Here is a 25,052-nt window from a genome sequence, read left to right on the forward strand (position 1 = left end):
AAGGTGTCACGAGAAGCAGAGACCAAACCCCTGGCGTGTGAAATGGAGTGGTTTGTTCTGGGCAAGATGGACTTTCCAGAAGGTTCTACTTCATGTTTCACTGGCCTCTCCGAACTGCTCTGGCAAACGTCGCTTAGCGTCGTTGGCCCGGCTCTGCGCTCCGGCCCATCTTTGCCAATAGATGTGGGTCGTGCCCGGCCCGTTGCTCTGTGCGGCGTAAACATCCTCGCCCAGGCTGGTTCCAGAGTCTCGGAGGGGCCTGGTTATTTTTCCGAGATGGTGTCACCTCTGGTGTCTATTTTCATTTCTCCAGAGACCCGTGTTTTCATCCCCGGCTCGACCCCCAAAAAGGAAGCGGCTTCTGTTTTAGGAACTCTGGGCCAGACATCATCTCATGGGTTGCCGTTCCCGTTTTATAGATGGAATTACCGAGGCTGAGAGAGAGGCACTCACTTGCCCCAGGAGACCCAGGCCCCCCAACTCCGGAAACCAGGCCCTTGAGAGCCACACTGCACCACCCCCCGCCCCCGCATCCCTGGAGACCCGCACCCAGCCCAGGGTTTCTCAGCCCGAGCTCCGGGTCCTTGTCTGTGGTGAGGGCCGCCCTGTGCCCGGTAGGGTGGTTAGCGCGTCTCTTGTCGGGCCAGCAGCACTCTATCCGACAGCTGGGACAACCCACAGTGTCTCCAGACATTGCCCGGTGTCCCCGGGGGAGCACTCGCCCCAGCTGGCCCGATCCTTGTTAAGAGTACTCCGACACAGGAGAGAGGGAGGCTTGAGACCCTGGTCAGTGGCAGCTTTGTGCTGTGTGGCCTGTGTCTCACGCCCAAAACCGTTGACCCGGTCACCTCGTCAGCAGCTGTGACTATGTGTCCGCTCCAGGCCAGGCACGGGAGGGTACCGCAGCACCCAGAAGGGGCCCGTGCCCGGGGACATGATGATAAACGAGGAAGCAAACATCCACGGGTGATTTCAGAGAGTACAGAGGGCCACAGAGAAGGTAAACAGCCCGGCACAGGAGGACGGGGACCTTGAGGCGGGGCGATCCGGGCCAGCTGCTCGGACAAGGTGCCATCTGATCTGAGACATCCCAGTGAGTAGGAGCCAGTCCACGTGAGGGGGCTGCAGGCGCATGTCTGAGGTAGAGAGAAGAGCAGGTGCTAATGCCCTGGGGTGGCAGTGTGTTGGGAGCGCTTTAGGGAACGAGAGGCCGGGGGTGGCTAGAACAGAGGGAGCAGAGGGGCGAGCGGTGGGAGACGGGGGCAGAGGTAGCGACACTCGCGGGCAGCCAGGCCCTGAAGGGGGAGGGCAAGAGCGGTCTCGGGTTCAGAAGGGTCTTCCTGGCTGTTTGGGGGTGACTGCGTTATGGGAAGGCAAAAAGGGACGCGGCAAGATGAGGGGAGGCCGTTTCCACTGTGAGCGAGGAAATGAGGATAAAGAAGCAAGACACGTTTCCATCACTTTTGAGACCTTCCCACCCTGAGGGCCTTTTGCCTCTTTTATTCGGAGTCCCAAACACGGGATCTGGGGAGTCAGGTTGCAGCCGTTGAGCAACTGTGTCCTCGGGGGGCCTTCCAAAACTCCAACCCTTTCTCTGCCTCTGAGTCTCCTGGCTCAAGACGCAAAGTCCCAGAGTAGAGTCTGATTGGCCAAGCTCAGCCATACACCCACCCCTTAGGTGGGAAGGAGCACCCTGATTGACAGCTGGGACCTTTGTATTTGGGAAGAACCAGGGATGCGGTGGCTGTGGCTTTTCAGGGGTTACCTGAAGGAAAGGCGTGTGCGTGTGTATTCATGCATGTGTGGGTATGTTTGCTCCAAAATACGGAGGAAACTCCCAAGTCAAAATGGATAAACGTTCATTGAAATATTTAGATCTGAATGTAAATCACGAAATGTAGCATGATTCAACCAGTCAACTCTGGAATATTTCGACTCATAGTTGTTTATCCATTATTGCTAACGTAGGCTGTGGGGAGAGATGGTGTGGGGACAAATGTGCATTGGGAGACGCCAGTGTCCTTAAAACAGCCCGGCTGACAGCTCCATCCAGATGGCCCACGAGGGGCGGGAGAAAGCTCCCCCCCGGCAGTGGGTACTCTGAGTCCCACCAGTCCCGCTTGCTGGGCACTTCTCCACGTTCCTTACACCTGTTGGTTCCTTCCCCCCGCATGACAGTAGGCAGTGGCTTGCTGTCATTGCTGTGCACCAAGGCACAGAGGGGTGAGGTCACTTGCCTGGGGTTCCACAATGGGGAAGTGACAGACCAGGAGACTCGCTGCAGAGGCACGCTCTCAGCCGTTGTCCTGTGTCGCCTCCCGCGTCACCCAGACAGAGGACTAACTCGTGGCTGTCCTGAGGTTCAAGGGTCCCCCACCCCAGGCCCAGCCCGCTCTCCAGCACGGGGAGATGCCCCCAGGATTCCGGTTGCAGAAACCCTCCGTCGCCCCTGTATCCAAAACGATGCCTTCATCTGCCCTCCTGAGCGAGGTTTACCGCCAGCTAATCTCAGTCTCCAGTCCCTGCAACACACGGCTTTTAGAGACCACAAATGCGATTATGACGAGGCAATTTCAGTTAGATTCAGGGCTGGGAGAGATAACAGAAGGGCCTGGTTCTCCCATCAGACTCTGAATGGCTCCCCAGCAGCACTTAACTCAGACAAATGGAGGAAGCAGCCGGGAGGGGAACGGGCACAGCAGCTTTCCGCTGAAGGGCTGCCTGCCCCGGCCGGCAGGACCGGGAGGGAGGGTTTCAAAACGACTTGGGGGTTAATCAATCCCCTTAAAGTTGGCGGCGAGGGAGGGTGGATTTTGACATCGGTCTCTGCAAGGGCTCTATTAAATAAGGTATTAATGGAGCAGGGAGGGGGACCCGTGGGCCATGACGGAACTAACGCTTAGCGGGCCTACGTCGTGTGCCGGGTCTGAGCAGTACAGGCATGTCTCAGAGATGTCGCGTGTTCAGTCCCAGACCGCCACAACAAAGCCAACAGAGCACTAAAGCAAGCCAAAGGAATTTTCGGTTTCCCCGTGTGTATAAAAGTGATGTTTACATTAAGTGTGCAATAGTATCGTGAAAAAGCAGTGCCTGGGGGCGCCTGGGTGGCTCAGGCCGTTAGGCGTCCGGCTCTTGGTGTCGGCTCAGGTCGTGATCTCACGGTTTCCTGAGTTCGAGCCACGCATCGGGCTCTGTGCTGATGGCGGGGAGCCTGCTTGGGATGCGCTCTCTCTCCCTCTCTCTCTCCCTCTCTCTCTCTCTGCCCCTCCCCCACTCACGCTGTCTCTGTCTCTCGCAAAGAATAGAGTTTAAAAAAATTTGTTTTAATAAAAAAAAAAAAGGCAGCGCACATACCTTAATTTAAAAATATTGCTAAAAGGGGCGCCTGGGTGGCTCAGTCGGTTAAACGTCCGACTTCGGCTCAGGTCACGATCTCGCGGTCCGTGGGTTCGAGCCCCGCGTCGGGCTCTGGGCTGACCGCTCAGAGCCTGGAGCCTGCTTCCGATTCTGTGTCTCCCTCTCTCTCTGCCCCTCCCCCGTTCATGCTCTGTCTCTCTCTGTCTCAAAAATAAATAAAACGTTTAAAAATAATTTAAAAAAAAATATTGCTAAAAAATGCTCGCCATCATCTGAGCCCTCAGTGAGTCGTAGTCACTGATCGCAGATCACCATGACAGATGTAACAGTGGTGAGAAGGTTTGGAATGTTCCAAGAATGGCCAAAACGCAACACAGAGACACAAAATGAGCAAAATGCTGTTGGGGAAAAAGGGTGCCAGTAGGCGTGCTGGACTCGGGGTTCCTCACGCTTCCAATTTGTAAAACATGCAGTGTCTGTGAAGCACAATTAAACGAAGCGCGTGGGGCGCCTGGGTGGCCCAGGCGGTTAAGCCTCCGACTTCGGCTCAGGTCATGATCTCACGGTTCGTGGGTTCAAGCCCCGCGTCGGGCTCTGTGCTCACAGCTCAGAGCCTGGAACCTGCTCCTGCTTCTGTGTCTCCCTCTCTCTGCCCCTCCCCTGCTTGCACTCTGCCTCTCTCTTTCTCTCAAAAATAAACATTAAAAAAATTTTTTTGAATAATAAAAATAAAGCGAAGCACGAGACCACGTGGTGTGCCCAGATGTGTGTGTGTTAGTTCGGTCAGCAAACCCACGACATGGGTATTGTCATCTTCCCCATTTTACAAATGGAGAAACTGAGGCATCAGAAGATTAAACTAGTTGCCCAAGGACACACAGCTTTCAGTGTTGCAACATATCTCCGAAAGCCCCCCTTTTTTTTAATTTTTTTTAATGTTTATTCCTTTTTTTTATTTTTTTAATGTTTATTTATTTTTGAGATAGAGACAGAGCATGAGTGGGGGAGGGGCAGAGAGAGAGGGAGACGCAGAATCCAAAGCAGGCTCCAGGCTCCGAGCTGTCACCACAGAGCCCGATGCAGGGCTCGAACCCACGGACCACGAGATCACGACCTGAGCCGAAGTCAGAAGCTCAACCGACTGAGCCACCCAGGCACCCCTATTCATTTTTTGAGAGAGACAGAGCATGAGAAAGGGAGGGGCAGAGAGAGAGGGAGACACAGAATCAGAAGCAGGTTCCAGGCTCCGAGCTGCCAGCACAGAGCCCGACGCGGGGCTGAGACTCACAGACAGTGAGATCATGACCTGGGCCAAAGTCGGACGCTTAACCGACTGAGCCACCAGGCGCCCCATCTGAGGGCCCCTTTAACGTGGAGTGTTGTTTTTGCTGGCGTCCTTCCTCTGGGACATCTGCACCCTTTCTGTCATGATCACATTGTATCGGTGACTGAGCTGTCTGGCTGCAAATGGAGAGCTTCCCGCCCTGTGCATGTCGACCATCCCCACGGTCAGCTTCGTGTCCTCTCAGCCTCCTTTTCCCTTCCCCTCATGTTACCGCTTCAGCTAGCTTTTCGTTTCTTGGTTGCTCTCTCTCATCTCTGTTGGCCGCTTCTCCCCTTCGACAATCCACTTTTGTAACGGGTCTTGTAGACGTGTCACCAGGGGACAGGGAGGCAACCCAGCCACACGCTCTGCTGTCTGTGCGTGAACCGAGTATCAGATGCACGGGGACCGGTCACCGACAGACTGTGCAAGAAATGACGTGACCGGGCCCTGGTCCTGATGTGCGTGTTCCTTACACAGTGATTGGTGGACGGGAGGGCCAGTAGCCACGTGTGTTAACTTTGTGCAATTACAGTTAATGTGCCTCGGTGGCTAAGTCGGAACCGTGTTGTGGGAGACTGAACTGGGGAAAGTGACATTTGCGTGTATCGGGACCACACAAGGCGAAGACCGCCTGTGACTGGCTGCTCTGTTCTTGTTGTCACTGCCGTTGGGTCGGTGGGTCGTCCCTTTGCGCCCTGGAGCCCCCTCGCTGCCTTGGCCCAGTTCAGAGTCTACTTCTGGCCCCTGTTTCTCCGGATTAAACACAGCCCTGTTTCCATCCCTGAGGGATCCCTCACCCCGCACGGGGAATTTTGCTCATAACACCAAGGGTTGAAAATCCCTTCCTACAAAGGGCCGGATAGTAAATGTTTTGGACTTGCAGCCACACGGTCTCTGTTGCAACAACTCAACTCTGCCATGGTGTGCACGCAGCCATAACGACTGTATAAACACATGGGTGTGGCTCTGTTCCAGTAGAAGTATTGACAAAAACAGGTGGCAGCCGGATTTGCTTTGCCAAACCCTGCTCTCCGCTAAGCGTCTCATCTGCTTTTCCTCGGGTCTTTTGATTGCAAGCGCGAGAGCTCAACTGAAAAACTGAATTAAGCAAACAGAACAACCACCCCCTCTTGGTGGCAAGATGGCTGCCAGCAGCTTCAAGTTTATGTCCCCATCAGCTCTAAGCCATCTCGAAGAACGTCCGTTTTCCGGCAGCTCCCTCAAAGTCCCAGGGCTCACTCTCATTGGCCCAGCTTGGGTCACATGCCTGGCCCTGAACCAATGACAGGTAGCCAGGGGAAGGTAGTCCTCTGATTGGTCCGGCTGAGATTATGCCTGCCACCCTGGCGTCTGGAGTTAAGATCAGCCCATGTGACTTAAGTAAGGAAGTAATGGTACCCAAAGGACCACGGTCAGGATCAAGCAGGCAAAATAAAAGTCTCCACTTCCAGGGGTAAATTTCCACCCTGTGCCTGGTACGCGGGAGGCAGTGAGCGCTCCATCCTTTCAACTGATGCCAGCCTGCTCCCGAGGGGCGGCGTCAGCCAGCACATTATCGGTGGCCTTTCCTGGCCTGGCATTTAATTCCTCTTAACCTGCCTGCCAAGTTATTCCACCCCCACACCAGCCCCCAGGTTGTTCTTTCTTTTGCGCCGTCCCGGCCCCGAAAGCTAAACGCTCGGGGCTCCAGCCAGGACATGGGCTGTATTTTTAATCTTGATTTTAATTCCAGCTCATTCTCCTGGCCGTATCTCCCAGCCCCGGAGCCCCAGGGCCCACGCTAATTTGCTTCTCCCACCTCAACTGGTACCAGAATAACCATTTTAAAAACCGCCTGGGGGAAATCTAATCAAATGAGAGCAAAATCTAATTTGGCACTAAAAGCCTTTGACTGAAGCCCTGTTTTCTAGGGTCTCGTGGAGCCTGAATAGTAAACTCTTTCTGGATTTTTTAAGAGTTGGGGGTTGGAGAGAGGAGAGAGATGTGAAAGAGGGCATTCCAGCGGAGGAAATGGCCTCGGCCACTTTGACACCCGTGGCATTGGGCGATAATGGGCAGGGGTGGGCTTCCCGAGGCGGCACCCCTCCAAGAAAGTTATCCCACCGGCCGGGCCAAGATTGAAGCTCCTTAGCATTCCAAGCTGCACCTTCATCAGAAAGACCTTGGTCCAGATCTTCAGGGACAAACCATAGGATCCCAAGCCAGGGTTTGGGGGACCTAGGAGAGAACCCAGTATTCCCAGCAGGGAGATTCAGGGTGCCTTTTTCCCGGGGCTTTTGTTCACCCTTCAGGGTGAACCTGAGGGAAGTTGTATGTTTCTGAAGCTACTTGAGGTCTTGGGTTGCTTTCAGAATGTGTCCCGATTCCAGGAAAATGCACACAACATGTAAAATCTGGTGTATAGTATTTCAGGGGACATGTGGGCCCTTTTCAGTTTCCCCATCATGCCTCCTGTGGCTTCTGCTCACGATCTGGTCCCTCTACCCTGTGACGTCATCTTCTCCCTTCCTCAGTGGCTTCCCTGTGTTCCTCAAATGCCTCCAAGCTTGTTCCTGCCACAGGACCTTTGCACTTGCCGTTTCCTCTGTCTACAGCAGTTTCCCTTGTATTCCTATTCCCCCTGATTCGTCCTCAGCAGCCTTCCTTGACTGCTCAAGCCCTTGGTACCTGCCGGGGTCCATCTCTAGCCACTTTGTTGGAACACCATCTTTATTTTCTTCATCACTTTGTTTTTACCAACAGCATCACCTCTGTGATCACAGTTCCCCCGCTAGAATGTCCACCCCAAGAGGGCAGGGACGCTGGTGGCCTCATTCACTGCTGTGTTGCCATCACCTGGGACGGCTCCTGGCATACCATCGGGGCCTAATAAATGGGTGTAGATATGTGAATCCACATGTGCTCAGGGCAGTGTCACCCCAAACCAAGCAGTTTCCATGGGCTTCCACCAGGCCTGGGTACAGTGATGTGCTATTTCCTGAAGATTTTCCTCTCAAATGTTTTACGCTTTGACTTCAGTGTCTACAAAGGGAAACTCCCCCATCACCACCAGTGTTTGTCACGAATGGAAAGTGCCGGGGCTCCATAAGGGGCGGGGGGGGGAGCTCCTTAAATTTCACCCTCTTCCTGGGGCGCCTGGGTGGCTCAGTCGGTTAAGTGGCCGACTTCGGCTCAGGTCACGATCTCGCAGTCCGTGAGTTCGAGCCCCGTGTCGGGCTCTGGGCTGATGGCTCAGAGCCTGGAGCCTGTTTCCGATTCTGTGTCTCCCTCTCTGACCCTCCCCCATTCATGCTCTGTCTCTCTCTGTCTCAAAAATAAATAAACGTTAAAAAAAAAAATTAAAAAAAAAAAATTTCACCCTCTTCCTAAGGTCTGGGCCTTCGCAGGAAACGTTTGCTGACCCCTGCCATGTGTCATTCTTCCCCAAGGAGGAGGAACAGGAGAGAGGGGAGAGGGGCCGGCAGGGTTTATCAGAGTAGAGCTCCCCATATATGGAAAGACCTCACATCAAATGTGAGGAATAAGGTCACTGAGGTTTAGCAGACCTTGTTTCCTGGACGGTACTTGATCTCTAGGGGCCTTTTCAGCCCTCGCTACGTGGTTCTGTTGCTGAGGAGGGGGGACAGGTGCGGGTGGCAGGTGGAATTGTTTAGCTCCGCGTTTCTCACCCGCAGACTGTAGGCATTTTACACGGGATGGTTGGTGCGGGGCCTCCCGAGCGCCGTGGGATGTTCAGCCGCATCCCTGGCCTCGGCCCCCTGGATGCCGGTTGCACGTCCCAGCCCCATCTGTAACAAAACCGAAAACGTCTGTGGACATTGCCGAGTGTCCCCTGAGGGGCAAACCGCCCCTGGCTGAGCGCCACTGCTTTCGGGGAGGGCCGCGAGTGTCTGAACGTGCCGTGTTCCCGAGGGAGAAATCCAGGCCTTCCGCTCGCCCGGGCCTTGGACGCTGAGGCCCCTTAGTCCGGCCGACATCTCAGTCCTTGTGCCCTGACACCCGCTGGGGACGCACAGTCGCTGTGTAAGTGGACACCCGCCACCTGACTGCTTTTTTTTTTCTTTAATGTTTATTTTTGAGAGACACAGAGACAGAATGAATGTGGGTCGGGGCAGAGAGGGAGGGAGACGTCAGCACAGAGCCCAACGCGGGGCTCGAACTCTCGAGCTGTGAGATCGTGACCTGAGCCGAAGCCGGGCGCTCAGCCGACTGAGCCCCCCAGGCGCCCCTTCCTAACTGCTTTTACTCTCTGAATATCGGATGTTACCCGGGACTCCGAGCCCGGTGGCCAGTTTCCCTGCCCCTCCTCCCCGGAAAGCTCGGGTTCTTTCTATGTCCACTTTGCCCCCCAGCCACGCAAAGGGAGGCCCCACCCTGGGCTTACCCTGAAGCTGCTCGGGACCCTCTCTTCCTGTTTTCGCCTCCTCTGGTGCCCAGATCCTTCCAGGAGGTGCTTCCTCAGCCTCCTGGCCCAGCTGGTGCCAGGGGAGGATTGAATGGACGTGCGTCCCTTTGTCCTGTGCCACGGGGACTCGGGAATTGGCTGCTCGGGTCCTTAAGGGGGCTTCCCACCCCGAGGCGGTCCCAGCCCCCTGCCAGGTCTCCAGGAAAGTGTCCCCATGGAGGGCCCCAGCTCTATCCCCGCTCTCCCGACCCAAGCCAGGTGGGGGGGGGGGGGGCGGGGGGCCGTCTCATCCTCTGCTGCCAGCACAGCCCGGCCCCAGGCCACTCCTTCTCCTGTGGATGTTCGCCTCCCCGTCTGTCTCCTCTCATCTTCGGCTCTGAACAGGCACCTGCCCAACACTCGCACTTTGCCGGGCACGAGGCACCCTGCAACCCACTTCAGCAGCCCCAGCTCTCCCACTCTTGAACCCTCAGTGCTGGTTCTCGGGTGTCTCCGAGGCCCCGGTGTCCTCATCTGAAGGAGAGAGCCGGCATAGGGCCTCTGTCCCTGGAGAAACGGTCACTTGGAACTGGCTTTATCGGTTGTAATTTTTAAAACTCCCAGTCGCTCGCTGAGAAGAAAAAAGAACAAGAAAGTACCACCGAGAGGATCTCGTCTGCTCCCTCCTCCCCCACCGAGGGTTTTTTGGGTGAATCACGGTCATTTTTCTTTAAGCTCTGTGGCCGGTGTCGAACGTGCACGCGGGGAAGCGCGTGGCTCCTGAACATCTAGCTCAGTGGGGTTTCACCAACCGAAGCACCCGCGTGGCAGCGAGAGAGAGAACGAGGCTGTGCCCCGGGAGGCGTGCCCTGCCCGCTTGCTTTCCTCCACCGTACGTCCATTTTCCCCATTTTGGAGCATCTTCTGAATGAGACCGTGCGGTGTGCGTTGTTCCATATCTGGTTTCTTTCTCTTAACGTGATTAGGTGGTTGAGACGCGTCTGGGTTGTTGTTTCTTTTTGAGAGCGAGCGTGTGTACACGCAAGTCGGGGGGTGGGGGGCAGAGGAAGAGAGGGGGAGAGAGAGAGGATCCTAAGCAGTCTCCATGCTCAGCACGGAGCCCGACGTGAGGCTCGATCTCACGACCACGAGATCTTGACCGGAGCCAAAATCGAGAGTCAGGCGCACGACCGACTGAGCCGCCCAGGCGCCCTGAGACGCGTCTGTGTTATTAAACGCGACACCCCGCGATGGGAACATCCAGCAGTGGATTCAGCCACCCCTTTGGTTGACGGGCATCCGACTGGCTCCTAGCTAGCTATCTGCTGTCGCGAAGAGCGCTACCCTCAGCGCGTCCTGCTCACGCTCGTGAACCAACAAATGCTTTACCGTCTAGCGAACACCCAGGGTTCGAATCGCTGGGGCACAAGGTGCGAGCGCGCTCAGGTTCAGCAGACGCCGCCAGCCAGGGTCCCGCAGGAGGAGGACCCGCCCGCGTGGCCCTGGCCGTGTGTAAAGGGCCCGCGTTCCACATCACCAGCAACATCGGCACCGTTCGTTTTCTAACGTCAGCTCTTGTGTTCTGGTCCCGTGTCGTAGACAGGGTTCAAGGGGCCCATAAGCCTGCCCGGGAAAGAATCGCACTCTTACTTTTATGGCCCTGCACCGTCGCTTAGCATCGCCTTCGGCGAGGAAGGTAGACCACGCACCGTAACCCGAGAGGATCCGTCGTTTGGTCGCCGTACGAGTCCCCAATCTCGTCGTGCCCCACGGCCCTGGTTGCAGATGCCAGAAAATATTCTCACTGATCACCCCTGTGAAATTATTATTCTTCCCAAGGCCCTTTACCAGCTGTTTTGAGAGGGCGGGTTACCAGGTGGCACGTTCTTTGAATGCTCGGATAATTACGTTTCAGAATAATTTACTCGCTCTCTAATCCTATATATTTTATTTTAGGCTTCGCCTGCTTTCGAGGGGCCCGGTGGCTCGGGGTAGCGCTGCTTTCACACCTCGGGGACCCGGTGGTCGGGTGGCAGAGAAGGCTCTTGCTGACCGTGTTCTCACGTGGCCTCCTGACCCTTCTCCCCTCCAGCTTTCTTCGGGAAGTATCTTAACGAGTACAATGGCTCCTACGTGCCACCAGGCTGGAAGGAGTGGGTCGGCCTGCTGAAAAACTCCCGTTTTTATAACTACACGCTCTGTCGGAACGGGGTGAAGGAGAAACACGGCTTCGATTACTCCAAGGTACGTCCTGCGTGGCCCCCTCGGCGGGGGTGGGGAAGGGGGTGGCAGTGCGGAGGGTGACCCGGGAGCTCCACTGCCTGGCTTTGGAGGGTGACCCTGTCCTAGACGAGGGATCTCGCGCAGCCAGCGTGTATCATCTCGGTGTTTTCATCTCTCGCATAACAGTCTCTGAGAGCGTTGTCCACAATCTGCCGGGGCAGAACATTCTGGCAGAAAGCGCACGCACAGAGGGTACCGATCCGTGAATTTTCGCAAACCGAGCAGGCGCGTGCACCCAGCGCCCAGGCAGGTCGGCAAGCAGCGCGCCCCCGCCAGCCCCGAGAGCCCCCTCGTGTAACCCCTCCCACCAGCCGTCCCCCCACGGGGACAGCCACCCGCAGACGAATCCGGCTTCCTTGGCTCCGCACCACATTGACATCCAGCCCCGTTGTCGTGTGTGGGTGACCCCGCCCCCGAGGCGACCCTTCCATCACCATGGATTGGCTGTGCCTGTTCTAGAACCTCACGTAAATGGAATCGTGTGCTGTGTGCTCTCCCGGGTTGAGGTTTTTGGCCACACGTCATCAGCGGGAACTGCTACGAAGCGCCCCCTTGCGGGGATGGGGGTAGGTGTCCGTTCACGCCCGGGGGGTACATTGTGGTCTCCAGTTTGCGTCTCTTAGGAGTCAGGCTGCTGGGAACGTCCTCTCATGGGGCTTTGGGGAGGCACACGGACTCTTCTCCCGGGGCCTAGAATTGCTATCTAGATACACGGTAGGTTACGTGGCCGAACCAGGTGTAGGTTCCCGGTTTACGGCCAGAAATGTTACAAGAGCTCCCGTTGTTCCACGGTGCTTATCAGCACGGGTATTGTCGTCTTTTTTTTACTGGGGTATCGTGGCATTTCATCATGGTTTTACCAGAAAGATTTTTGAGGATCACATAAGTGAAGGTGATCAGAAAAGCCCTTTCTCCATAGTGATACTCCGCGCGGGGCCCTTCAGGACAGCCAACTTCCTCTCTAGGGCACCACAGACCCAATATTTTAGGCTTTACGAGCCACACGGGCGCTGTGGCAACGACCCAAGCCTGCCGTTGTAGTATGAAAGCCACTGCAGGTAATGTGTAAACAAGTAAGCTTGGCTAGTTCCAGTAAAACTTTATTTATAAAAACAGGCAGCGGCTGGTCCACGGGCTAGAGTTTGCTGATTCTTGACCTAAGTGAGGGGGAGGAGGAGGGGGAACTGACAGTGATGTCTCCTCCAAACTTTCCATTAAAAAAACAAAAATCCGGGGGCGCCTGGGTGGCACAGTCGGTTAAGCGTCCGACTTCAGCCAGGTCACGATCTCGCGGTCCGTGAGTTCGAGCCCCGCCTCAGGCTCTGGGCTGATGGCTCGGAGCCTGGAGCCTGTTTCCGAGTCTGTGTCTCCCTCTCTCTCTGCCCCTCCCCCGTTCATGCTCTGTCTCTCTCTGTCCCAAAAATAAATAAACGTTGAAAAAAAAAAAAAAAAAAAAATCCGGAGACGAGCAAATATTCCTGGCCCAACTAAATCTTCTAAGCCAGCTCGTGCGCCCCCCCCCCCCCCACAGTTGACCCATTCTTTCCCCACACATTCTTCCCTTCCCTCTCTCTTCCCCACGCTCACTGCCACTGACCCTGGGCCTGGCTGAGTGTCATAACCGGGGCTCTGTGGGGTAGTGTGATGACCGCCCTCCCTAGTTGGTCTCTCTCTGAATCGCTGCACAAGGCTCCCAGGCAGAAGTCGGCAGGGGACAGGAGCCACACACACAGGATGGGAAGCCAGGGGTAGGGGAGACGGCAGGTGGGTGTTGGGGACTAGGAAGAATGTATTCAAGAGGGGGCAGCCAACGTCCATCAGGCCCGTCGGTCTTGCATAGAAACGTGGGCCCAAGAGGGCCAGGTTTTCTAATTTTTCAGCAGAAGCTACAAACTGACGCGTTTTTTTTTTTTTCCTGTGAGATCTCCTGATTTTTAAACAATGGCAGCTAATTTCCTAGAATCCTGCGTGAATCAAGCGTGCCTGACCCATGGATGTACAGCCTTGGCGGCCCCCTGCCTTGTTCTGCCCACCGCCCTCTGGGGACCGGGCAGTGACTTCCCGTCTTAGAGTTGGAGGACTGGGGTACAGAGCCCCGCCTTGACACATATCATGTGCCCTTGGACATGCTACCTACTCCTAAGAGCCTCAGTTCCCAAATCTGGGAAGTGGGCACACTGGTACATACTTAATAACGTGCACATCTTTTTATTGAGTGCCTATTAGGGTCCAAGCAACTGCGCTGGGTGGCTTTTGTTTGTTTTTTTTTTAAACGTTTATTTATTTTTGAGATGACGCGAGAGACAGAGTGCAGGCAGCAGAGGGGCAGACGGAGGGAGACACAGCCTAGAGCCCGACGCGGGGCTCGAACTCACGAACCGTGAGATCGTGACCTGAGCCGAAGTCGGACGCTTCACCGACTGAGCCGCCCAGGTGCCCCCGTGCTGGGTGTTTTACGTGTAGTATTTCTAATCCCCAGCAATCAGAGGCGTGAGCGGACTAGTCCAGTTTGGTCATGTCATTCGTTCATTCCCTCAACAAATATTTGTTGAGAGCCTGCTATATGCCAGGCACTGTGTTAGGTGCTGGGTACCCAGGGATGAACAAAAACAGATCAGGTATTCACAGCCTGGGATGTGGAGGTGGGTTATTAACTGTGAAGTGATGGGCCCACGTGTGTGCACGCACTCGCACATACACCGTCACATCGGCCCCATTGCCCACTTCATCAGCTCCATACGAGCCAGTTCAACCGGACCAGCCTTGTCCGTTCTTACAAGCACCCCCAAATCTTTGCTAGTGCTCTCCTGCCCTGGATTTTTCCAAGTTTTACCCATCTTCTCTTCTGTGAATCCTTCCCCGGGGGCCCCAAACTACAGGATTTATCCTTTCTTGAATCACACCGGCCTCTCTGAGTTGCTTGTGAACAGAAACTCAACTCAAAATGGCTCAACTGAAGAGGAAACGTCAGCTTATTTAACTGGTCCAGCAGTAACGGCATCAGGCACGGCTGGATCCAGGGGCTCACACAAAATCTTTAGGCGGTGGTTTCTTTCTCCTCTAAGCTCTGTTTTCTTCTCTGCGGCACCATCTACGGTCTCTCCCCCTCCCGCCCCTCCCCCTTCTCCCCCTCCCACCCTCCCCCCTCGCTTTCCCTGCCCCTTGTAGCAATATGGCCGGCCTTCCACGTTTCACCTTCCTGCCCAGCTGCAAGTGAGGGAGTCTCCTTCCCAGGAGATTCCCAGCAAATCTCACTGCATCTCATTGGCTCTTGGCTCAGTCACATGTCTGTCCCCGGACCAATCGGTGTGGCCAGGGGATGCAGTGTTTTGATGGGCTGTAAGTCACCCGCCCCACTCCCTAGCCAGAGGCAGGGACAGCGGGAGCCCCACTCTGGAGCCAAACGCTGGAACACTGGCTGAGAATAGAGTCCAAATGAAAATGGGCAGGATGCTCAGTGGCCTAAAAGCGCCCTATCCCACTCCCCTTCTGGAAACACTGCACACTTGGGGATCCCTCCTGCCTTTGACCAAGGATCCCACTCGTGTGTCCCCCTTACTGAGTCTGATCGTTCAGGCCCTGGTGGCAGCAACCACGTGTGACATCGCCTGGACAGCGCCCTCTCCCCTCACCCTGGGTCTCAGGCCTCCATTACCTCTGAGTGAATTGATTCCAAAGTCCTGACGGGGGGATTTGTACATTAGAAATACAGATTATAGTGTCTTGGGGCTGAACACACTGCTTCTCTCCTCCCAGACGCAGCACGAGCACATCGTCCACTACCTAGAAAACTCCACTCCGTCCTTGTTAAAATTCCTCACCACGTCCACGCCTGGTCTCAGAGCAGCCCTGTAATCAAGTTATCCAGGGAGACTCAGAGTCCCTCTGGGGCTGAGGACGGAACATGCAGTGGCTGCTACTTACCCCGTTTCCTGCCACAGACACATCTCCCCTGTGAATGAGCCCCGTGGGAGGATTCCTGGGCTCCCTGTTCCCAGAGGCCTGGGAACAGAGGGATGGGGGCCCCTTTGGGGTCAGAGCTGGCTCAGGTCCAGGGTTCGGACCCGGGGCGGGCAGCAGGCAGTGGGAGCCGTCGCACTGGGAGGGAGCGAGAGGGAGCTCGGAGTTGCCTGGGGCTCCCTGCTCCAGCACTCTGAGGAGTGAGATGCCTGTGTGTCGCTGCCCTCAGTGGCTTCAGCAGGAGGCCCAGCTCGGGAGGAAGTGACAGTCCTTCCGGAGGTCCCCTCAAAGGCCCTCTGAGGTCTCTGTTCTGAGTCACTAATCCCAAGGCTGGATGCCATGAAAAGGGTCCTGATGGCAGGTGGACAGAGAGGCAGCGATGATGACCAAAGAATGATGTGGCACACGCACTGATCACCAAAGAGGACCAGAGAAGGCGGGACCAGTGGGAGAGGGGAATGATGAGGGTCAGGTGGTGGAAAGGCCCTAAGGAACAGCGGTGTCTGTAAACTCGAATGAGACCACCCTTTGAGCCGCCCTTTGTCATTTGCGCTTTTCTGTCGTGGAGAAGCCTCCCTCTATGCAGGTCGGGACCGCTGAGTTGTTCGTTGCAGCTTTGTTATTGAAAGAAATCCACGAGGGCCACTAACGCAAGAAATGATTAAAAGACCACAAAGGAACCCTACCCTGGAGGATTTCTAGAAAAAGATGAGGGGATCTGTATGTAACGCCATCAGAAGGGCTTTGGACACGGGGGGCTGATGGAAAGAGCGGGTTGCAGAGAGAGCTCCTGTAAGCCCCTGTTCAGATGTCTCCTAGAGCACCCCGAGCCCAGGGCATCGCACCCCAACTCTCCTGCCCCCGCAGTGAGCACCACACCTGTGTGTATCCCTGGGTCACTTGTTAACCTCTGTCTCCTCTCATTAGAGTACAAGGCCATGAAGGCAGGCGTGTGACTTTGCTTCGTTCCCTGCCATGTGGAATGGAAGGAAGGAAGGAAGGGAGGGAGGGAGGAAGGAAGGAAGGAAGGAAGGAAGGAAGGAAGGAAGGAAGGAAGGGACCAAGAAGGAAAGGAAAGGAAAGAAAGAAAATATACACAGTGTGATCTAACTGATGTAAAAAGATGCATAAAGCCATACTCTAACACGTGTAACAAGGCATCTGAAAAAAATACTTCCTGGTTAAGGCCCCAAGGGGCCAAGATTGGAAGCAGGGGGGTGTGAGGAGTAATCAAAGGGAACCAGATTTGTTTGTACCGTTTTCATTTTCACGTGGAAAACACAGCCACGTGATTCTTTTTTTTTTTTTTTTAATGTTTATTTTTGAGACAGGGAGAGACAGAGCATGAACTGGGGAGGATCAGAGAGAGAGGGAGACACAGAATCTGAAACAGGCTCCAGGCTCTGAGCGGTCAGCACAGAGCCCGATGCGGGGCTCGATCTCACGGACCGTGAGATCGTGACCTGAGCCGAAGTCGGACGCCCAACCGACTGAGCCCCCCAGACGCCCCCACAGCCCCGTAATTCTTGAGGAATAATGACTCCCGCTCCCTTAGACCTAACGTGCACCAGATACTGTTGGAATCGTTCCACCTGAATTAGCTCATGTATGTCTCACCATAGTTACTGTTCACAACCAGCACACGAGGAAACTGAGGCACAGAGAGGCTAAGGAACTAGGCCACACAGCTAGTGAGTGGTAAAGCAGTATCATCCGAGCCTAGGCCATCTGGCCTCCAAATCCATTCTCTGAACTCTGGCCCATGGGTCAAGTCCTGCCCGCCAAGTGTTTTTGTCCAGCCTCTGAGCTGAGAAGGGTTTTTTACATTCTTAACTAGCTGGGGAAAAAAATCACAAAGAGAGCAACATGTGACCAGCGCTCTTTTCCTGACATGTGAAACTGACATGAAATTTGCAGTTTGGCCGCACAAGGTTTTACTGGGGCGCAGACAGGCCCGTTCATTTACCCAGCGGCTGCTCTCTTGCTACAGTGGCAGTGAGTAATGCAAACGAGACCTCCGGCCTGCAAAGCCTCAAATGTTTCCTATCTGACCCTTTACAGAAAAGGTTTGTTGATGCTTGGTGTAAACCACCCCATGCGCGTTAGTAATTTTGTTTGGGGGCCGGGGAGGGGCGGGAACGATGGAGCAGACAGAAAATACAAAGGCCTGAGGTCTGGCTCTGAGTGTATTGCCAAGTGCTTCATTCCCGTGTGAAATGCTCCCACCATCTGAAGAAGGGACTGTTATCGGGCCCGTGTTTTAGAGGCGGAAAGGTGCTTTCTGAGGGGCACAAAGGCGAGCCGCCGGCCCACAGGTAGGTGATAAAGCCGGGGTGTGAACCCAGTGTTGCTGACTCCAGAGCCCTCAGCTTCATGAAATATGATTGCTCCTTAAAGGGACGTGAACCTCTTTTGAACACAAGGGGCTGTAGAGGGTGCAGTGTCCGCATTATGATGTAGAATATAATTTAGATGGAGGAAGCCAGTGGCTCAGAAAAGGAGACCCTCCCGGAGTTACAGAAGGTTGACTTGCCAAGTGGAGAAAACATTGAGAGGTGGGCTCGAGAGCCCCCCCCAACCCCCGCCCTGCCCCTCAAACCAGGTCTCAGGGGCACAGTCATCTGTCTCAAGGCACAGCCCGAAAGCAGCCCACAAGTGGGCCTCCCAAGCAGAACAGTTAACTAGTTCTGGAAGCCAGGAGACTCCCATCTGGGGAGGGGCCCTGAGAGCTTTGCGGTGAGCTGGCTTATCTCACCCAAGTTCAAAAAGAGGTAGAACCACGGGCTTCCGTGGGCAGATCTCCCAGGAGGCACCCATGGGACACGTTTGTCCGGGCAGAGCTTCCCGTCACATCAGCCATGATCCCCATTCCCGTCCTTGCAGTACCCCCATCCCCAGCAGCCAGGGGTAATCCTAAGTGAGCGAAAACCTCCCTGTCCCTCCCAGGTCCCCTGCCACCTTCTTACCGCTGATGAGAATGCTTTCCCACACCCCGCACAGGACTGTGGTCACCATGGGGACAGGGACCTGTGACCACAGCCCCAGCCCTTAACAGGAAGCCCGGAACCCTGGGAACAGGCACCCAACAAGTAGTCGCTGAGTGAGCACATAAACAAGAGCGGCAGAGGCCGCGCCTGAGGAACGAGGCCGGGAACGAGAGGGGCCGGGCTGTCAGCGAGCCCGGGAGCACGCCCCACTCCCCACACCCCCATTGGCAATGGACGTTTTTGCCCAGAGTCCTGGCTAGCGATCCCCACCAAAGTACTGGGTTCCTCTTGGTTTACTGATCAAAGTCAGTGGGAGGTCAGGATGGGGAGGGGAGACAAGAGGACCCAGCTCTGGCTGCTAAGCTCTGGGTAGGAGCCAAGTCCCCAGAACCTGGCGTCCCCAGCCCCCTGCACCTGGCCAGGAGTGCACCAGGGGAAAGTCTAGCACCTCCCCCTGGATACCGGGAATGGGCCTGGCCCACGACTGAAGGGGGGCAGAGAGGGGAGTTCCTCATTGTCTGTCGGCTCGTCTCCAGGTTCTAGAAAATTCACCTTCCAGACTGCTTCGTCCTCGCACCTGTCTTATCCTTCCTGTTAACAGCCCACCTCCCTCACGTCTTCTTCACGACTGACCCAGACAGGCAGCTCAACTTGTCCAGAACTGGACATATAGCACTCCCGCCCGCACCCTGACACTCTCTTTCTCCTGGACCCCCATCTCTATTCCCTTCACCCCAGCCAGAAACCGTGGGGCAGGGGGCGGGGGGGGGGGGGGGATAGACGGCCCCCCCCCCCCCCCCCCCCACCCCCAGCCAGCCAACGGACACATCCTGTCTGTTGAATCTGCTCCTAGCCAGGACAGGACCATGCCACCGCCACCCTGGCCCAGGTCCCCTCGTCCCTCCGACACCTGGACTTGGCTCAAGTACCGTGGCCGGAGAGATGGCGTGTCCTCGTTGGCCAGCCTGGGGCTTCACCACCCGCCCCTGGAGTACGGGTGGCGTCCCCTTCAGTCCACACGGATGGTTGGGAGGTGGGTGTGCAGCTTGTCATACGCCATCGCGGGTGCCCTGCTGCAGCCATCAGGGATCAGCAGGGGCTTAGCTAGAGCAGGAGTGGCTTTGAGGAGACCCAGGAAGGTGGGCGGCTGTCAGGCATGCGGAAAGGCTGCCGCACCGCTAAGACAGGCATAACGTTGGCCGGCTACGTGCAAGGCACCGTGCCAAGAGCTTTGCGCCTCTTAGCGCTCGAGACCCTCATGCCAGCCTTGAGAGTCAGACATGGTAATGACACCACATACGCTTCTGAACGTGGAATATCACAGGCTACAGGGGCCCCGTATTACCCTCCCGAGCCCCTTTCCTGGCCTGCCCCCTCCCAGGAAGTTCACCCGTCTCCTGCTGATTGCTATGGATGCGCTTATTACATAGGCAAGCATCTCAAACACTGTATAGCATCGTTTTCTGTGTTCTTAGCCTGTATATAAACGGTATCGTACCATGCGTGTCCTCCAGCCCTCTTTCTTCACCCAGGGTCAGGTCTGTCAGGTTTGTGCGTGTGGACCCAGGTAGCTCTAGGTTGTTTGTTGGATGCCCTATCATGGCGCCATATGTCTCTCCTGGGAATGGATGTCCACAGTAGCTTTTTAGTTTTTCATTATTTTTTTAACGTTTATTTATTTTTGAGAGAGAGACAGAGGGCGATCAGGGAGGGGCGGGGGGGTGGGGGGAGACACAGAATCTGAAGCAGCCTCCATCCAGGCTCCGAGCTGCCAGCACAGAGCCCGACGTGGGGCTCGAACTCACGAACCGGTTGAACGTGACCTGAGCTGAAGTTGGACGCTTGACCGACTGAGCCACCCAGGCGCCCACAGTAGCTTGTTTGAAAACATGTTTCATCACAGCCAAGTAGGCGCACAGTTCCAAAATCAAGCAGTGAAGACGGGGTTACTATGGAGAGCAAGCAGCTGCGGCCCATGGTTCCCCACCAGCCGGAGGCAGGGGACCCACCTGCTGGTTCTGCAGTTACCGTTGTCATTTTAAGAACTTTCCCTGTGCCTTCGGGTCATGCTCCATAACTGTAGCAGCAACTCTTGGATTTAGGTGATCTATAATGTTACTTTTATATAATAGGTTCTACAGATAACTCCCCAGGACTATCCATAAAAAGTATTTCGGGAAAAGTACACCAAGTAGCAAGTGGCTTTCTCCCCCTCTGTTTTATCCCAGACCCCAGTTAGCACTTTGATATCTGTCCTTCTAGATTCTTCCTTGGTGCTCATATGAAGTTAAGGGTTTGGCTTCTCCTCTCCACCCCTCCGCCCTCCCCACCCCGCCTCCCTCCCTTCCCACAAAAAGGTGGGATCTTCCTGGATTTGAAAGTAGCTTGTTCTTTCCCTTAACGGTGTATCTTGGACACGTTTCCACCTCAGTAGCTACGAGTTCGCTTCTGTGTAACATCTGCACAGCACAGCATTACATTTACTTCATTAATCGCCTTCCTGTTGCTGGTCACGGCGATAACGTTTTTGCTTTATCAACGCCACTGCAGTGACTCTCCCTGTGCATTTAGTATAAAGTACAAGCGTCCCCGAAGTCCTGTCTTAGACGCACGGGCACTCCCGCTGTATGCCATCCTGCTGAAGAGTTGAGGCAAATCTCAGCTTCTCGGCTGAGCCCTTCATAGCTGAGCTTTTAAAGCCCTCAGTTCCTGCTCGTTACATTTCCCCCTCTCCTCTCATCCCGCCCGGCGTCTAAGCAGGTCTGACTCTCAGGAGACCCTGCTCCTTCCTGCTGAGAGTCCTCGAACAGGTTCAGTTCCTGCATCGGAGTCCCTGCTGTTCCCTCCGCCTGGAGCTCTTCCTCTAGATGGGTGATTCTCAGTCCTGGCTGCACATTAGGATCCCTGGGAGCTTTTTGAAAGTCCAATGTGGGGGCACCTGGGTGGCTCAGTCGGTTGGGTGTCCGACTTCGGCTCAGGTCACGATCTTGCGGTCCGTGGGTTCAAGCCCCGCGTCGGGCTCTGTGCTGACAGCTCAGAGCCTGGAGCCTGTTTCAGATTCTGTGTCTCCCTCTCTCTCTGACCCTTCCCCGTTCATGCTCTGTCTCTCTCTGTCTCAAAAATAAATAAACGTTAAAAATTTTTTTTGAAGTCTAATGTGTGTGGGGCACCTGGGTAGTTCAATTGGTTAAGCATCCGACTCTTGATCTCGGCACAGGTCATGATCCAACAGTTTTGTGAGTTCGAGCCCCGCATCGGGCTCCGTGCTGACAGCATGGAGCCTGCTTGGGATTCTCTTTCTCTTGCTGCCCCTCCCCTGAACTCTCTCTCTCTCTCTCTCTCTCCCTCTCTCTCTCTCTCTCTCTCTCTCTCTCCCCCTCCCCCTCTCCCTCCCTCCCTCCCTCCCTCTCTCTCAACAAATAAACTTTAAAAAATAAAACCAACGAAAATTAAAAGTCCAGTGCCTGAAGAAAGCCACAGACCAATTAAACCAGCATCTCTGGGACACCCGGGTGGCTCAGTCGGTTGAGCGTCTGACTTCAGCTCAGGTCGTGATCTCACGGTTTGTGGGTTTGAGCCCCACAACAGGCTCTCTGCTTTCAGCACAGAGCCCGCTTCAGATCTGCTGTCTCCTCTCTCTGCCCTTCCCCCACGCATGCTCTCTCTCCCTCTGTCAAAAATAAACAAACGTTAAAAATATATATATTTAAAAAACCAGCGTCTCTGAGAGTAGGCCCAGCAAATCGCCCTCGAGGATCCCGGCAGACAACCGAGGGTGATAAAAATCTCCCCACATCCAGCCCCTCATCACTCAGGCCTCAGCTCCAGTGTCACCCCCTCCAAGAGACCCTCCGTGACTGCCCCTGCCAAAGGACGTCCCCACTCCGGCTCCTCGGTCACAGCTTATTCCCTTCATCCGTCACACTGTGTCACTATCTTGCTTCCGTGTTTACGTGTTCAGCTGCCCCTGCCCCCAGCACAGCGCGCCAGGAACACAGGGATGTTCCCACCCTGTGGGTCTTTCGTGGTCTTTCTGGAGCCTGGAAAAGAGTTCAGGCTTAGGAACCAAGACTCAGGAGGCGTGGCTGCAACACTTACCAGCCGTGTGACATCAGGCAATTCATCTAACTTCCCTGTTCTGGAAAACAGGAATTATCATCACACCTACTTTCTCACAGTTACACGGGGATTTCAACGAGCTAAGAGAAGTGAACGCAGAACCGTACCTCGCATACCATAAGCACTCAAAAGTGCGAGCTGGTATTATTTCAGCATCTATAGTGAATGACTGACAGACTGCCATTTCTCCCCTATCCTCCCTGACCCCCTCTCTCCTCATTTGTCTCCATCAGCACCATTCGACGTTCCGTGCTCATTTATCATCTGTCTTCCCCTAGGATGGGCTCTAGGAACGCAGGGATTGTCTGTCTGGGTCCCCGCTGTGCCCCGAGCGCGTCCGCCGGGCACCTAACACCACGGGTGCTCAGCTCCTCACTGGCTCTCCTGTCTCTCCCTGCCCCCCAGGATTACCTGACAGACCTCATCACCAACGACAGCGTGAGCTTCTTCCGCACGTCCAAGAAGATGTACCCGCACAGGCCCGTCCTGATGGTCATCAGCCACGCGGCCCCCCACGGCCCCGAGGACTCCGCCCCCCAGTACTCAGGCCTCTTCCCCAACGCATCCCAGCACATGTAAGCTTGGGAGTCCTGCCTGCCGAGCCGCCGGGTGACGTGAAGGTGGGAGGGTCGGGCTCTGGGACGGTGATGGCAGTGACAGAGGTCTGCCTTCGCTCTGATCCTCCTGGTTCAAAGACCCCGGGAACCCGCTGCTCTTCTGTGGGGAAACCGGGTGCAAAGCCAGCCAGCCTGGCTAACAGACCAAAGCAGGTAGCAGTGCTGTTCCCTTGGGGCCCTCATCCTCCCCCGAGGGGTCTGTGCATAGAACTGCATTGCAGTATAATAGGCTTCCTTCATAACCCTGTGTACTTTATGCTATACGTTTTTTTTTTATATTTATTTGGGGGGAGGCGAGCGTAAGCAGGGGAGGGGCAGAGATAGGGGGACAGAGGATCGGAAGCAGGCTCCAGGCTGTGAGCTGTCAGCACAGAGCCTGACGTGGGGCTCGAACCCGCAGACCATGAGATCACGACCTGAACCGAAGTCGGACGCTTAACCGACTGAGCCACTCAGGCACCCCCACCCTGTGCATTTTAAACGTGTTTTTTGAGAAGGCGTCCGTAGCCTCGTCAGGCTGTGAGCATATTCTCCAGCCTTTACTGAGCTGTGGGCTGTGTGGCAGGCTCCGTGCTCAGTCCTTTAGGTGACACCAAATCCCTGAATGTTCACAACGATCCTTGAAATGCTAGCGATCTCTTGCTGCAGAAGAAATTACCCTGAAACTGAGCAGCTAAAGTCACAAACGTGCACGACCTCACAGCGTCCGTGAGTTGGGAATCTGGGAGGGGCCTCCTCCTCCGGAAGGTTCTAGTGCAGGGTTTCCTGAGGTTCTAATCAAGGTGTCTGCGACACGGCAACTCTAGCTGGCTTCCCCCAGAGCAAATGATCAGAGACAGAGGAACGGACTGGGGGGCCTGGGGTAGACAGAGGCTGAGATGGAAGCCGGGGTCCTTTGGAACCTAATCTAAAAGGGACACACCATCGCTGTGTCGTATTCCATTGGTCACACGGGCTGCCTACCGCACCTGGCATTCCCATTTCACAGAGGGGGAAACTGAGGCACGGAGAGGCAAGGTGACTCGCAGCTGGTAAACGGCAGAGCCAGCTTGGAATCCCGCCCCCAGTCACACCACCTCTCTCTCTGCCCTCCTGTCCAGTCCTCCTCCCTCCAGCTGCTTAGTAAATCGCTCTGGAAAGTTCTCTCCTTCTCTGCCTCAAACCACCTCCCGCTTAGCAGTGATACGCCGCAGCCCTGGCTGCGACATTGGGGCGACAAGGACAGGGCACTTTGGAATCGGCCTGAATATTCCGGGCGTTTAATTTTCATTACGATCAGTATGTGTTGCCCTTCGCATCTAATTACTTTCTGACAGCGCCCTGACGTGGCTCCGAGAGGATGAGGCGGTGTGTTCACCTCCTGATCCCCCTGGTCTTTGGGGAGGACAGTCGGACAGACGGCGAACCGCGTTCCAGGGGCTGCGGCGCCCAGCTCACCCCTCCGGCCGCAGCACCGCCTGTCTGCACACCTGACTTGCCTGCCCTCCCCCCCCACCTCCACCCCCTCCAGCGGCTCCCCTTTGTGGGAGGGGGCGTGGCCGGCTCAGTCCCACCTTGGGGGGGTGGGCACACCCTGCTTCCGCAGCTTCTCCTTTAAGAGAGGTTCTGGCTTCCCTCCCCCCCAGCAGCCCTGGACGAGGTGGTCTGACATTGCCTGCTCACTTATTTCCCCTTTGAAATGGAAATTACAGAAATTGAACATGAGTAACGCCTGCTATTACTTACCCAGAACCACCCCCCTCGCCTTTTGAGGGGTCTGTTTGGGAAGGCTCTCTTATCTCCTGGGTATAATCACTTCCTCACTAGAACCAAAACCCAGAAAGTTCTGCAGCTGGGGTATTTAATTATGACAGTCTCGGGTAGTTGGTGGGGGGAGGGGGGGGGACAGGGCCCTGCTGGTGGGTCAGAGCTGCAGATCTTCCTGTCGGGAGGCTCCTGTCAGACTGTCACCCACTCAAGTTTGGTGTCGTGTTCTTGCAGTGGTCCCCGTGGGCTCCCGCAAGTGCTGCCTGACGCGG

The 25,052-nt window shown here is 55.5% G+C and overlaps 1 protein-coding gene across 1 annotated transcript in view; it reads left to right on the plus strand.

The window, feature by feature from the left end:
- The window catches only part of SULF2 (sulfatase 2), a 91,131-nt gene that overhangs the window by 40,816 nt on the left and 25,263 nt on the right, over positions 1 to 25,052 (plus strand). The window contains exons 3-4 of the mRNA XM_040446832.1: positions 11,161 to 11,312; positions 22,823 to 22,992. Coding sequence (XP_040302766.1) covers positions 11,161 to 11,312; positions 22,823 to 22,992 — 322 coding nt within the window. The remainder of the gene's footprint in view (positions 1 to 11,160; positions 11,313 to 22,822; positions 22,993 to 25,052) is intronic.

Source organism: Herpailurus yagouaroundi, unplaced genomic scaffold, assembly GCF_014898765.1.
Source record: "Herpailurus yagouaroundi ecotype Mexico unplaced genomic scaffold, PumYag 196, whole genome shotgun sequence".
NCBI lineage: Eukaryota > Metazoa > Chordata > Mammalia > Carnivora > Felidae > Herpailurus > Herpailurus yagouaroundi.